The sequence below is a fragment of the Vombatus ursinus genome, unplaced genomic scaffold (assembly GCF_900497805.2).
Source record: "Vombatus ursinus unplaced genomic scaffold, bare-nosed wombat genome assembly UNPS02014770.1, whole genome shotgun sequence".
Taxonomy (NCBI): domain Eukaryota; kingdom Metazoa; phylum Chordata; class Mammalia; order Diprotodontia; family Vombatidae; genus Vombatus; species Vombatus ursinus.
In genome coordinates, this window is record NW_020954548.1 from 8218219 (window position 1) to 8233481 (window position 15263).

Here is a 15263-nt window from a genome sequence, read left to right on the forward strand (position 1 = left end):
TTTGAATTGTGGAATTTGAATTGTGGAAGTTGGGAGAAGTTTACTACTAGTAGTTATACTGATCTGGTAATCATCTGCATAGAGATAATTGAAACCATGGAATCACTAAGTAAGACAGTATAGAAAAGGAAGAGAAAAGAGATCCAAGGACAGAAACTTGGGGACACCCTCAATCAGTGTGACCTGGATGACAATCCTGGAAAGGAAAATGTCAGACAGGTAGGAGGAAAACGAGGAGGGACCAGTGTCTCAAAAACCTAGAGAGAAGAGAATTTTTAAGAAGAGGGTGATGGACAGCCTGAAAGGCTGCAGAAATGTCAACAAGGAGGATTTAGAAAAAGTCATTATATTTGGCAATTAAGAGATCACTGGTAAGCAATTTCAGTTGAATGATGAGACTGGAATTAGATTGCAGAGAATTTAAAAGACTGTGAGGAAAGAAGTGGAAGCTTTGATTATACATGGCTTTCTCAAGGAGTTTAGCCACAAAAGGGAGGAGAGGGGGATAATAGTTGTAGGGGTGAGAAGGGAGAGGTGGATAGATCAAGTGAAGGTTTTCTGAGGATGAGAGAGATATGGGTATTTTACAGGCAGTAGGGAAGCAGCCAGGAAAGAGGGAGAGATTGAAGATAACTGAGAGAATGGGGATAAGAAAAGCGCAATATACTTAAGACAGAGTGGCATGCAATCATTAGGGCACGTGAGGGGTGGGATTACCTTAGCAAGGAGAAAGCCTACCGCCTCTAAGAAGGAGGGCTGCAAAGGGAGGTCTTGGTCTGTGGCTTAGATTTTTTTTTTTTTCAGTGAAATATGAGGCAAGGTTCTTAGCTGAGAGGGTGGGGGAACCATGGAAGGTTTGAGAAAGTTTGGAAAAGCAGCTGTGGTGAGTGGGATAATAAATTGATTAGGGAGATGTAAAAGGATTGCTTTTTCTTAGTCAGGGCTTAGCTGACATTATTGAATATATTTCATTTTCTTTTAAAATAATGTTTTCCTTCCATCTCCCAGATCCCAACTGCTCAGCTTTAAACTTCACCGGAATTTTGTATTTTTGTACCTCAAATGCCAAATAAAATGTGGTTATGGCAATATTGTTCATCTTCTTTCATCTGAAGTTGCTAATTCTGCCCTCTGGGGTCAAACAGAACAAGTCGAATCCCTTTTCTAATATTGAAGAAGTACTTGAAAACATTTTTGTCATTCCCTTAAATCTCTTTTCCAGGTTAACCATACCCATTTCCTATAAAGATCCTAATAAGGAATAATCTCAAGGCCTTTCCACACCCTATTGGCCTTATTTTGGATGCTGTTCAAGTTGCCATAAACATAATATTCCTGATGTGATCTGAGGAGGGTAGAATATAGAGGAAATACCTCCCTAGTCCTAGATTCCACGTCTCCGTTATCAAACTCTAAGATGCCAATAACTTTTTTGGCTGCTGATTCATACTTAAACTTCAGTCCACTATAGTCATCAGATAATTGCAAACTGTTTAGCTGTTTCCCTGACACACTGTATTTGCAAGGCTGATTTTTTTTGGATTGCAAGTCTAAAACTTTATATTTAATCCTATTAAATGTTATTCTATTAGCTCTTAAACTCTTCTGACCTTCATCTTGACCCCAGTGGACTTTTCATTTTTTCCCCCGCTTAGGCAGTTGGAGTTAAATGACTTGCCCAGGGTCACACTGCTAGTAAGTGTCAAGTGTTTGGTCTGAGGCCGCATTTGAACTCAGGTCCTCCTGACTTCAGGGCCTGTGCTCTATCCACTGCACCACCTCGCTGCCCCACCAGTGGACTTTTCAACCTAGAGTTGCCTCCACCCTTGTAACTGCCCCCTTTTCTCACCATCCCCTCCCATCCAAGTATCTGTCCAGAACCTTCATATGATGAAGTGCCTGGGGCCAGGTACAGCTTACTTCTCTCTCATGTCCCTATCCAGACTCTGGACCAATAAATGAATGAATAAATAAACAAAAACAATAAAAATACATTCCAGGTAACTTCTGAGTCTGAGGAAAGAAATTCATATAAATCAGTCTTTCAGTATATTACTAACAAAATCAGCAAGAAGAGACATAAAGATAAATTCCATTGAAATAACTATAGAATGTATACGGCACTGGGGAGTCCACTTAGCAGGGCATATCTAAGAATTATATGAATATAACATAAAACATTCTTTACAGAAATAAAGTTAAATAACTGGAGATTAATTACTCATGGTTGGCCATGCCTACAAAATAGATACTACCACCGAAATTGACAGATTCAGTCCCATACCAAACTACTAAATAGTTATTTACTTTATAGGACCAAGAAAAAAAAATATTAAAATTCATACAAAGGAGCAAAAGGTCAAGAATTTCAGAGAAAATAATGAAACAAAGTAGTAAGAAAAGAGTGAGAAGGAAGAAATGGCACCGAATCTCAAGCTACACCATCAAGCAATAATCAATACTACTTGGCTCTAATTAAAAAGCAGAAAGGTTGATTAGTGACAACATCCAGAAGCAAAAGACCTTCCAACTACTAGGGAAAGGATCCGCTATTTGGCAAAAATTAGAAAAGATGGAAAATAGTCTGGCATATACCACCAAAAAAAAAAACCAAAAAACAAACAAAAAAAACCAACCCACCTCTAAATGGACACATGACCTAGATATAAAAGGTATGGCTACAGACATATAGTATAAAAGGTATAAATATAAAAAAATTAGAGGAGGGTAGGAAACAACCTTTAACAATTAAGGAAAGAGAATGTTTATTGCTGAACATGGGATAAGATCAAAGTATACAAATGGACAATTTTGATTACATTACTTTTTGGGGGGGGGCTAGGCAATGGGGTTAAGTGACTTGCTCAGGGTCACACAGCTAGTAACTGTCAAGTGTCTGAGACCAAATTTGAACTCAGGTCCTCCTGACTCCAGGGCCAGTGCTCTATCCACTGCGCCACCTAGCTGTCCCTTGATTATATTACATTGAAAAATTCTTTCACAAATAATGCAGTTCAAATTAGAAGGTAACTGGGGAAAAATAACTGAAGCAAATGTCTCTAAGGTTTCATTCAAGACATATAGGGAATTGCTGCAAATACACAAATATCATTTTTCAATAGGTATATGGTCAAAGAATTCCAACAGGCAATCCTCAAAGAAAACTATCAACAATATAAAAAAAGGCTCCGTATCACTAAAAAAGAAACGTAAATCAAAACTTTAAGGTTCCACTTCATACCAATCAGGTACACAAAAATGACAAAAAAGGAAAATGCTAATTGATGAAGAACCAATGAGAGAACAGGCATGGGTAGAGCCATTCAGAAAGCAATTTGGAATTATAACCCAAAAGTCACTAAACTGTTCATACTCTTTGACTCATGACACTTCTATTAGAAATATATACCCCAAGAGGTCAAAGACAGAGGAAAATGACCCAAACGCACAAAAATATTTCTAGTAGCCACCTTTTGTTATAGCTGTCAGTCAACACTCAACAAACCTTTATTAAGCATTTCATGTACCAGGCACAGTACTAAGCACCAAGGACACAAAGAAAGCAAAGAAAAAAGGAAAAGAGGTTCCTTGTTCTCAAGGAGCTCAGATTTTAATGGGAAAAATAACAAATAACCATGTACCTTCTTGATATTTACAAAATAAATGGAAGATAATCTCAGAGGAGAAAGCACTAGCAGCTGAGGGGATCAAAAAAGGCCTCCTGTAAAAGGTGGAATTTGAGCTGACTTAAATAAATTAGGAAGTCATGAGACAGAGTTGTTCAGGAAGGGGAGACAGGGCAGCGAAAAGGTATGGAGGTGGGAATGGAGTACTGCATCCAAGTAACAGCAATTAGGACAGAGTAGCTATATTGCAGAGTTCACAAAAAGGAACAATAACATGTAAGAAGACTAGAGAGGTAGAAAATGGCCAAGTTATGAACATACTTTAGAAAAATCACTTTGGCAATGGAAGTGGAAAATGGACTGAATAGGAAATCTGACTTGGGGCAGGAAGACTAGTAAAGGGTTGTTGCGGTAGTCCAGGTGAAAGGTGATGGGGACATGAATGAGAATGTTGGCTATGTGAGTGAAGAGAACAAACTGTGAGAGATGGTGTTAAAGTAGAAATGACAAGTTGGAAACAGGTTGAATAAGTGGTGTGAGTGAGGAATTATGAATGATACTGAGGTTTCAAGTTCCATCAAAGGAGAGATGATACAAACAAGAGGACTACACAACTGACTGGATACTGGGGGAGACAAGAGTACATGAGAAATAGAAAATGATACCTAGGTTGCAAGCCTGGCATATATACGATTGGGAAGATGGTGGTGTCACTAATAGCAACAGGGAAGTTTGGAAGGAGGGAAGTGTTTTTAGGGAAAGATAATGAGGTTTGTTTTGAACATGATGAATGAGTTGTATCCAGTTCAAGATTTACAAAATGTAATTGGGCATTTGCAACTGTATCTCCAGAGAATGACTAGGGCTGAATATCTAGATCTCAGAATTATGAAAAAATTCTGAAAGGGACAGATTTGTAGAAACCTGGGGCTACTTAAATGAACTGATGTGACTACAATATTGTAAAGGAAATTGATTTTGAAAGACTTAAGAACTATGATCATATGCAATGACCAACCATAACTCTGGAAGACCTATGATGAATCATGCTTCCCCTTTGACAGGGACAAGGACTCAGGGTAGAATTTTTTTTTTTTTAAAGACTCAGGCGACGTGTGGATATTTTGCTAAAAAACAGGGCTTTTCTTCAGCAAGTGGGGATGGGCAGAGGCAGGATAGTAACAATAAACCTCCAGACCAAAAAAGAAAAAGCAACATTTTTCAAAGTACTATATTAAATTATGTCTTTAAAAAGACATAAGCTATGTGTAATAGTTTTGTAGTTTCATATATAATCCTCATGCCTTTTTACAAATTGTGTTTGTTGATGAATGTCAAGTTCTTAAAATTTAAAACTACACTCTAAAATTATCTCAGGAATTAAAGGTTAAATATCATAATCTACAGATTGTACTCTTACCATACTTTCTTGGGAAACAATTAAATTGGGTCATGTTTGTTCTCGTCCTGCAGTATGCCTCTTACACGATCTTTTAAAGCTCAATAGTGTCTCAGCAATCACATCTGTCAGTTTTTTTAGTACCCTAGGATGCACACTTCTTGCTGTCTCAAACAAAAGTGGTCCATTTCCAAGTTCCATGAACTTTGAAATTTCTTTACTTGATCTTTTAGAATTCTCGATTTCCTTTTGCTGACGGCTCCTAACCCTGATCTTCATCCTAACTGTGACTTCCAATCCCTCCACCCTTTAGTTCTTTTTCTCCCAGGCCATCACCCTTGACTGGCTACAAATACTCCCTCCCTTCCCTATCCTAACTCTTCGTTGAATCAGTTCAAGTACACACACTATCCTCTATACTTGAATCCCTTTCCCCATCTTCCCATCACTAATATGGTTTGCCAAGTCCAAGCCTTGGATTATCCCCACCATACACTGTCTTTGCTCCTAATTCACATGATATCAAATGAATGAATCTGGGGGACAATCACAAAACCATGCTTGCTGGGTCCAACACAAATTCTATCTTACGTAATCTGAAATGGGCCCTCCATACAGCAAGGCAATTATTTTATACCTCCCTATCTATGCACTATCCCACTCATCACAATGGCTATTTCCAACTTTTTTATCCTTCCCCAAACCTTCTCAGGTGAGAACCCTGCCTCATGTTTCACAAAAAAAGTTAAAGACATGTGCTAAGCTCTCTCTCATCACCCCAATCACTCAAATATTTTTCCATACTATTTCTGCCTTCAACTCTTTACATGAAGAAGTTGCCAAGGCAAACCACTCTATGTTAATCTTTGATCCTACACCATCCTGCCTTCTCCAGCAGATTGCTTTATCATCCCCATTCTCTTACTCATCTTCAATTTTTCCCTGAATGCTGGCTGTTTTCCTGCTGCCTACAATCATGGCCATATCTCCCCCATTCTCCATCCCACCCCAACCCCCCAAAAAGCAATAACAAAAAAACCTCAATTGACTTTACCATTCTCAATAACTATTGTTTTATCTCTCCTTTTTGTAGCTAAATTACTAGAGAAATTCACTTAAAATTGAAGCCTTCACCTCTTATTTTCTTCCAAACCCTCTGAAAAGTTTGACTTCCAAAGGTACCAATGATCTCTTAATTGCCAAATTTATGAGGGAGTCTGTGGACCCCAGGTTAAGAAACCCTGTAATAGAACATTCTCTCATTTTTCTTAAAGACTGTTCTCATCCTTGATAAATTCTACTTAATCACATATCTAGCACCAGGGTAAGGAATGCTAATTTTGAAATTCCCCTTATAACCACTTATATTTGTATTATTTTTAAATGTTTATAAAAGTAATTTTTTCCTGAAAACATCTTTGTAAGGTAGGCAGTACGATTATTATCCTACTCATTTTAAAGATAAGGAAACTTGAGGTATAGAGCCTGAATCCAAATCTTTTACCTCCTTCTACTAGACTAATCAAGCAACACAATCACCTGCCCTACCTGAATCTGATCATCAATCTCAACCCCTGGACTCCTCCCCATTTCCCCACCCCTGTCCTTGTCCAACACACGAATTCTGGTTTTACTTTAATCAATCAACAAACATTGTCCAATCCCCTCATTTTATAGAGTAAGAAACTGGGACCCAGAAAGGTTAAATGACTTGCTCAAGGTCACACAGATGCACTCAAGAAGCCTACATTCTATTGGCAGGGATGGGCCACAGAGTGAGAGACATATGACATTACATCAAGATAACAAACATTTATTAAATGCTTACATGTATTATGCTAATTGTTGAGAATACAAACACAAGCAAAAAACAAGAAGTTCCTGTAGTCAAGGCATCTACATTCTTCTAAATGGAAGAAGACAACACATAAAAGGAAGCAGAAGGGGGCAGAGTGAGAAAAGGACCTGTGGGCATACAGATACAAAAATACACATATGAATCAAATACAATGTAACTTGGAAGGGTAGTGGTTAGGGTAGACACTAGCACCAGGGGAAATCACAAAAGGCCTCACTAAGTTGAGCTTTGAAAGAAATGAAAGAAACCACAGAGAATAGGCTAGCAAGGCAAAGGTTATGTTGTGGCAAGGCCAGTTTGGCTAGTATGAAAAATGTGTAGGAAAGTAATGTGTAATAAACCCAAAAGGCAGGATGTGAGAGTTTTACATGAAAGGCAGAGTAATTTGTATTTGATTCTAGAGGTAGTGCTACTAGAGTTTACTAAACAGGGGAGTGATACACAGACCAGGACAATTATTTCAGCAACCATGTGGAGGGTTCTTTGGAGAGTTGAGAATTGAGGAACATAAGACAATTAGGGAGGCAACTAGGTAGTAAAGTGGATAGAGTGTTGGGCCTGGAGTCATGAGGACCTGAGTTCAAATGCTTGCTTAGCTTAGCTTACTTACTAAGCTGTGTGACCCTGGCCAAGGCACTTAACCCTGTTTACCTCAGTTCTCATCTGTAAAATAAGCTGGAGAAGAAAATGGCAAACCACTCCAGTGTCTTTGCCAAGAAACTTCAAATGGGGTCATGAAGAACTGAAGAGACTGAAACAGACAATTAGGAAGCTATTACAATAGATGAAGCAAACAATGATAAGGGCTTGAATTAGAACTGTGTCGATATAAGTGGAGAAAGGGGGACAGACACAAGAGATATGGAGGCAGAATCAAAAAACTTGGCAAGATGGTTTACGTGAGGACAAGGGAGAATGAGTCTACCTGAGGTTGAGAACCTGGAGGACTGGAAGGATGGTGATACTCTTGACAGATAATTTTGGAAGAGGGTTGGGTTTAGGGAAAAAGTTGAGATGCCTATGGGACATCCTATCTACTAGTCATTTATGTAATATGAGACTGGAGTTCAGCAGAAAAATAAGCTTAATATGTAAATTGGTTAATAAACTTCATAGATGACAATCTGATCCATGGAAGTGACGAGATCACCAAAAGAAGACTATAGAGAGACAGAGAGACAGCCTAGGACAGTGTCTTGGAGGAACTCCCAGAGTTACAGGGAAGGACACAGATACAGACCAGCAAAGAAGGCTGAAAGATCAGACAGGCAGGAGGAAAACCAAGTTAAATTAATGTCACAAAATCGCCAAAAGGACAAAGTATACAGGAGGAAAGGGTGGTCAAGTGTTAAATGCTGCAGAGAAATAAAGAATAATAAGGGCTAGAAAGCCAGATTTAGGGAAAATGAGATCTCAGGTAAACTTGAAGAGATTTCAGTTGAGTGATCTGATCAGAAGCCAGATCAGGAAGTGGAGTTAACTAGTGTAGAAAACTGTTTCCAGAAGCAGCTAGGTGGCTTAGTGGAGAGAGTACCGGCCCTGCAGTCCGGAGGGCCCGAGTTCAACTCTAACTTCAGACACTTGACTCCTACTAGCTGTGTGATCCTGGGCCAAGTCACTTACCCCCAAATGCCTCACCAAAAAAACAAAAACAGGATATGAAAAAAACAGGAGACAGGATGTGAAATTAAGGAAAGATACACCAGGATAGCTTGAGGGGATAGTACAAAGTATAAGTGAATGCACTTGCTTCCCACTCAGCCTATGCTCAAATTAGATTAAAAGTCAGCCATTTGAGCAAAGCAATCACCACTTTTCACCCTCAATTACTTATTACTGTCTTGATTCTCCAGGGGTTGTTATTCTCAAGTTTAAGCAATTCCCACTACGTGCTTTTCTTAGTCTGGTTCCCTCAACTGATGATTTTATGACACCTCAGAGCAGTTCGTGCCTTTTTTACGTTTATATGTATATTTTAAAAATTATGTGCAACTTATTTCCTCTATTAAACTGTAAACTAAGAACTGAGACTTTTGTATCTCCCTTAGCACCTAGCTGAGTTCCTCGTTCACACTGGAGGATGAGTAAATGAAAGAAAAAGCATTTATTAAGCAATTACTATTTATATAACACATCCAGGGTACTGGGAATACAAAGTCAGTTGCTGCCCTCAAGAAACTTATATTCTAATATGGAAAAACAATACATATGTCATAGAGGAATAGTGGCCAGGTGAGGAAGTTTTGATTTGAGAAGTCAAAAGAGTTGTTCATCCACAAAGGCCTGCCAATTGACCTGTTCTTTCTAGAAGCAAAAACAGTTAAGTTGTTGGTTTTGTTAGCATATAATTGGGTAAAATAGTTTCTAATGCTACCCGTTACTTCTTCATTTGTTTTAAGTTCTTTTTTTCTTTCATTTTGGTAATTTAGTTTTCCACTTTCTTTTTGAAACAAACTTAACTAATCTTTTAAACCAGATTGTAAGAAAAAAAAAAGGAGCTATTAATTTTTTTTGGTTTTCAATTTTAATTTTTTCTTGAATCTTCAGGATTTCTATTTTGGTATTTAATTTGAGATTCCCCCTCCCCCCCAGGCAGGTAGAAGGTACCACAGATAGAGTGACAGGCCTGGAGTCAGGAAGACTATCTTCCTGAGTTCAAATGTGACCTCAGACACGTACTAGCTGTGTGACCCTGAGCAAGTCATTTCAGCCTATGTGCCTCAGTTTCCTCATCTGTTAAATGAGCTGGAGAAGGAAATGGTAAATCAGTCCAGTATCTCTGCGAAGAAAATCCCAAATGGGGTCACAAAGAGTCAGACACAACTGAAATGACTGAACCAAAAAAAAAAAAGTATTTTTAGTGGCATTCTCAACTCATTAACCTGTTACTTCTCTTTTTTGTCAATAAAAGTAGGTAGAGATATACATTTTTTTCATAAAGACTCTGAAATGTAAATGTAAATACAAAATGAATCAATAAACTCTTTTTTTAAACTAAGCAATGGCAGTATGTTGATTTGATTATTGTGCCTAGAGCAGGAAGTAACACTTCTTGTGGTATGAAGGTTAATTCTATTACCTTACAACTTCAACTCAAAATTTCTGGAAGATGCAACACACATACTAACTGTACAACGATCACTCGTGTTCAAAAAGCCAATTTGTCACTGTTGTGTACTAAAAACCTTTGTATAATTGAGAATACACATTATTAACATAGTGAAAAACATTGCTAACAAGTAAAATCATTTAAATCATGATCACAGATTTAGAGCCCTTAAGGGACTGGTGCAACAGCTTCATTTTAAAGCGCGGTTAGGCCTAAAATAGCTAAGTGACTTGCTCAAGGTCACACCGGAAGTAAGTGGTGTATCCACAGTTACAAGGTATACTTCTAAAATGTTAGGTTTAATAGAGGCGAGTAACCTTCATTTCTCATCCTGGACTGACAAGTTAAATGTTTCTTACCAAAAGGGCTACAGATGACCCTTTGCAATATTTAGACGAACTAGCTGAAAGAAAAATTTCACTTATCCTATTTTAGTTTTTAGGAAATGACCTAAATTACTTGTATAACTTTTATAGAGTACAACTCTCAAAGCACTTTCCTCACAAAAATAGTTACTGAAAGTATTTCCCCCCTTTTACAGATGAAGAAACTGAGGTTCAGAGTGGTGAAGTGATTTTTCCCCAGGTCATACAACTAGTAAACGTCTAAACCAAAAATTAAAAATTAGTCTCACCTTAACTCCAAACTGAGTGCTCTTTCTTACAAGCTAGGCGAGCTTCTAAGAATTGCTTTAAATGATATGTAGGTACTGAACAATCAATCAGAGGATGCAGGGTGAGGGGGCACTACATGGCACATTTTGAACAAAAGTGAAGCACTGAGGAGAAAGATAAGGGATACAGAAAAGGTACACTATTTCCCTTTGTAATTTAAAAGCTAGAGCTAAAGTGGTTTAAGAAATCCAAACCCCAAACTTTTATAATATTTAATGCCAAAAACTAGAGACAACATATTTAACTGGCTAAAGTCAACATTAAATATCTGGATCTACTGATTCAGTAAGTCATCATTGGGGAACCTGCAGCCATTTAGGTCCTTAGGTGTGGCCTTCTGACTGAGTTCAAGTTTTATAGAAAAAATCCTTTTATTAAAGGGATTTGTTCTGTGAAGTTTGGATTCAAAGGTCTGCACTTGAGGACTTAGAGGACCACAGGTTCCCCACCCCTGATTTAGACTGTGTGAAATAATGTATATGAAAACATTTAAAGTTGACACAGATAACGTAGGAAGAATTAGAGACATAAGCAAGTGATACCAGTTGCATGGTATTAAGAGAAATAGTGTAACATGTCAAGATATTTCCAATCTTGGAATGTCCTCCAACCACCCTCAACATACTGAATGACTATATATCCTTTATAGTAGTGTCAAACTCAAATAGAAACTGGCCATTACAAGATCTGCATCCCTACTGGCTGTATACTATATACTACTTTAAAAACCATATATTAACATTATCTATATTCTATTGTATTTTTATTTATTTTTGTTAAGTATTTCCCAATACATTTTAATATGGTTCAGGTCCACTCCAAGTGTTGAAGGCTTAAGGCTTACATACTGCATAGGGAATTTGGGGTTAGATAAGTATAATGTTAAACAGATATGCATGGTAAACTCTAGAACTGATTTCCTTTCACAAAGAATAGAAACTAAAAAACACAATAAAATGTAGATAATGTTCATTTGTGGTTTTCTAAATCAACATGCAGTTGCAGGGATCCCTTTCTATTTGAGTTTGACAGCACTGTTTTAAAGCATCTATCAAATACTGCATTCTCCATAAAACGTTATCAGTCTCTCATATTTAAAAAAGAACTTTGCACCTTTCACTTACATTATAAAGTTACTTTAATTTTTAATATCCCCTCTACTAAACTACAACCTCTATGAGTACTGAGATCACACCTAAATTTTCTCACCCAAGCTCCTAACCTAGTACTCTACATTCAAAACAGACTTCATAAAATATTTGTTGAATTGATTTTGTTCATATCAACACACAAAAAAATAGTTTTTCTAACTGTTAGTAAATAAAGAAACAATCCAAGGAGATTTTAAGTGATTCCCAACTTTATAACAGGGAGTCAGTAATTATTCCAATGGGGAACCAGGGAAAGGAACAAGCATTTATTAAGCACTTAGCACTATAGTAAGCACTTTACAAATACAACCTCATTTGACCCTCACAACCACCCTGAGAGCTAGGTGTTCCCCTACCTCCCCATTTTACAGTTGAGGAAACTAAAGCAGACTGAGGTTAAATGACTTGCCTAGGCTCACACAACTAGTTAAGTGTCTGAGGTCTGATTTAAACTCAGCTCCAGGCAAAGTGCTCTCTATTCATTGTATCTGAGCTACTTGAAAACACAAAATTTTTAACACAAAAATGATGTTAATTTTTTAAAAATAAATTTGCTATTCAAAATTCATATTAAACATTGTCAAAACTCCAGATTAGGAATTCCTAAACCAGACACTTTTATATGGGGTAGCTAGTGAAGCAATGTATAGACTGCCAGGCCTGCAGTTTGAAAGATGAGTCTTCTTGAGTTCAAATCTGGCCTCAGATGCTTACTATTTGGGTGACCCTGGGCAAATCACATAACCCTATTTGCCTCAGTTTCCTCATCTGAAAAATGAGCCAAGAAAATCCCAATCAGGATCACAGAAGAGTCAGACACAACTGAACAAGGCTTTTATACACTCATTTGAGGGCTTAGATGGGATTTTAATAAATATGTAAAGCATGACTAAATGTCCTTACTCATGGACCAAGAAGGGTGGCTAATAAAAAGTACATATTAAATTACCAACTTTCTTCATTAGGGAAAAAATAATTTTTGTCATTAACATTAGGACTACCACAATTCATTGAGTCATTTATTAAGTTTATGGTCTGTCAGATGTTAAGGGAGATTCAAAGATACAAAGATAAATAAGAGGCAATCTAAAAGTAAGGAACCTACAAATCAAGAGAAGCAGAGATATGCATAAATAAATACAAATTAGAATGTTAAGTACAAGAGTAAAAATTGCCATGCGATCAAATAGGAAGAAATCACTTCCATCTGGATGAATCAAGGGAGGCTTCACTTTTGGCATAGACAATTCCAAAGCATAATTGGTAAATCTATGTTCTGAGGACTTCCAGATACTTTGAATAAACTTGTGGTGACCTCAGCTTAGTGGATGCACCTTAACTCTCCTAGCTTGTCACAAGTACTGAAACTTATTGCAGTGAGTTTTGATAGTACTAAAGTGTGCAAATGCTAGCCAGATTAGTTTATTCCTGACGTATGCTGCTTAAGTTCTTCGAAAAATTAGTATACCTACAACCTCAAAACTAAGGGAAGATGAGAAAGAAGTGGTATGATGCAGTGTAGAGTGGGAACACAGGAAACCCAAGGTCCTAGTCCTGAATTTTCCATTACTCACTTTGTCTCTTCCATACCTCAGATGTAAAATAGTGCAAATGATCTCTTCAAGCTCTAATATTCTATGATTTTACCTACAGAATTCAGGCCTACAAGATGTGTAGGAAGACCTGGAAGCATGAGGCTCTCTGCCCCAAGAGCAAAGAACACTTGTATAATTTGTATCTGGTTCAGAAAGGATACATATTCACAAAGAGTCACATATTATACAAGGAATTGGACTAAGGTTCTCATCCCTCGGGTTTGTGGGTCCCAAGGAGTGTTTTACTTGTCTATGTACACCTGCAGGGAGGTGGCAAACACAGCAGCTGCATGGCCTAGGGCCTAGAAAGCTACCTTCCTCACTTCTCTCCCAACTTCTGATTGCCACCGCAACTCGATCCCAGTTAAACAGGTTCCTAAGTCTCCATTACCACCCTCCAATAGCCCAGCTCCCAAACAGGTCCTCCCGCAGCAGCAGCAGTAACAGCTTTCTTCCCAATCCCACCCCGAGGACTCCCACAGCCTCCGGGCTCCACCCCCAAGCACTCGACTTGCCTAGGCTCCCCTCCCCCCAGAGCAGACCAAGGGCTCAGGCGACTCTCCACACCCTCCCCCCAGTAGCGGATTCAGCACTGCCATCTGCCCCCAGGTTCCAACCCGCGGTCGGTCACCTCCTCCCTCCTCACTCCCGACGCTTCTCTAGTCCTAACCCTGAGTCACTGGAGTCACTCTAGCACGGATTCCTGCTCCCCGCAACCGCCCGCCCCCCACGCAATGGCAATTCTGAATCTTCTGCTCCCCACCCCACCCCACCCCCCAGGCTCGGGCCGCATTGCCCACCGCCTGCTGCTCCCTTGGAGTCTCCAGTTCCGCGCAGCCGCGGTTCTTCCTCCCGTCCGCCCCTCCTAAATCTCTCGTGGCGCTCTCCCCGCGCGTCTAACACCGCCCGAGGGGCTAAGACAAGGTTAGGGAAGCCCAACTTCCCTCCCTCAAGTCCTTCCCGTCCCTCTAGGGGACGACCACCCAGCTTCCCGCGGATAGAGCAGCAGGAGCCCCCTCCCATCCGCAGGGGTAGGGGTTAGGGGAGGAGGCGGATGGCCCAGGGTCTGCGCCCGCCAGCCCAGTCTCTCCCGCCTCAAAACTCTGGCTTCCCCCAGCGGGAGGCGGCGCGCGCGCCCCTCCCCGCCCCACCCCACCCCCGTGCCCCAGCCCCCGCCCGAGCCCGCGCGCTCCCTGCCCCTCCCCCCACTCGCGCGGGCGGCCCTCCCCTCCGTACCGTCTCCTCAGGGCTGATGTCGATCTTGAAGGTCTGTTGCTGGAGGGTCTTCAGAGTGATCTGCATGGTGTCGCCGCCGCCCCCGGACGCCATGGTTGCTGTGGGCTCGGTCGGCCTCTCGGGCCCGCTGGGAGGGAGGTCGGGGTGGCTGGTGGGGTTGGTCACATTCACCCTGCGGGGCGGCCTCTCCCCCGGGCCTGGGCCGCCGCCGCTCCCGCTGTCGCTTTCCCCCGGCGTGATCGGCCGCGATCGCCTTCTCCCCAAGGCACGGGGCCAGAGGGGAGTCCGTCCTCAGAAGCTGCGGGCAGGTCTGGGAGGCAGGGAGTGAATCCGCTAGTTCATCAGGGCCTGGTTGCCACCATCATGACTCGCTTCGACATCCCCCCCTCCCCCTCCCGAAGAAGTTGGGGGAGGGGTCAAGAGGGGGGTGTCGGGAAGCGCGCAGGCGCAGGGGAGGAGGGCGGATTATGCGCACGCGCAGCACGTAGTCCTCGTTCACGCAGGTTCCGAGACTGGAGATGGGGGGCGGGGTGGAGTAGCGGCTGCTGGAATTCTGGCTGCTGGGCTGGCACCTCGTGCTTTGGATCCCCCCACGTCCGGAGCTGCTTGTGCTTT

At 40.6% G+C, this 15263-nt stretch overlaps 1 protein-coding gene across 2 annotated transcripts in view; it reads right to left on the reverse strand.

Moving 5' to 3' along the window:
* Positions 1-15058, reverse strand: part of RAD23B (RAD23 homolog B, nucleotide excision repair protein) — a 106736-nt gene extending 91678 nt beyond the window's left edge. For both annotated transcript variants that reach the window (XM_027863043.1, XM_027863041.1), the window contains exon 1: positions 14649-15058. In XM_027863043.1, the coding sequence (XP_027718844.1) occupies positions 14649-14741 (93 nt within the window). In that variant the 5' untranslated portion in view covers positions 14742-15058. The remainder of the gene's footprint in view (positions 1-14648) is intronic.
* Between the last annotated feature and the right edge of the window lie 205 nt (positions 15059-15263).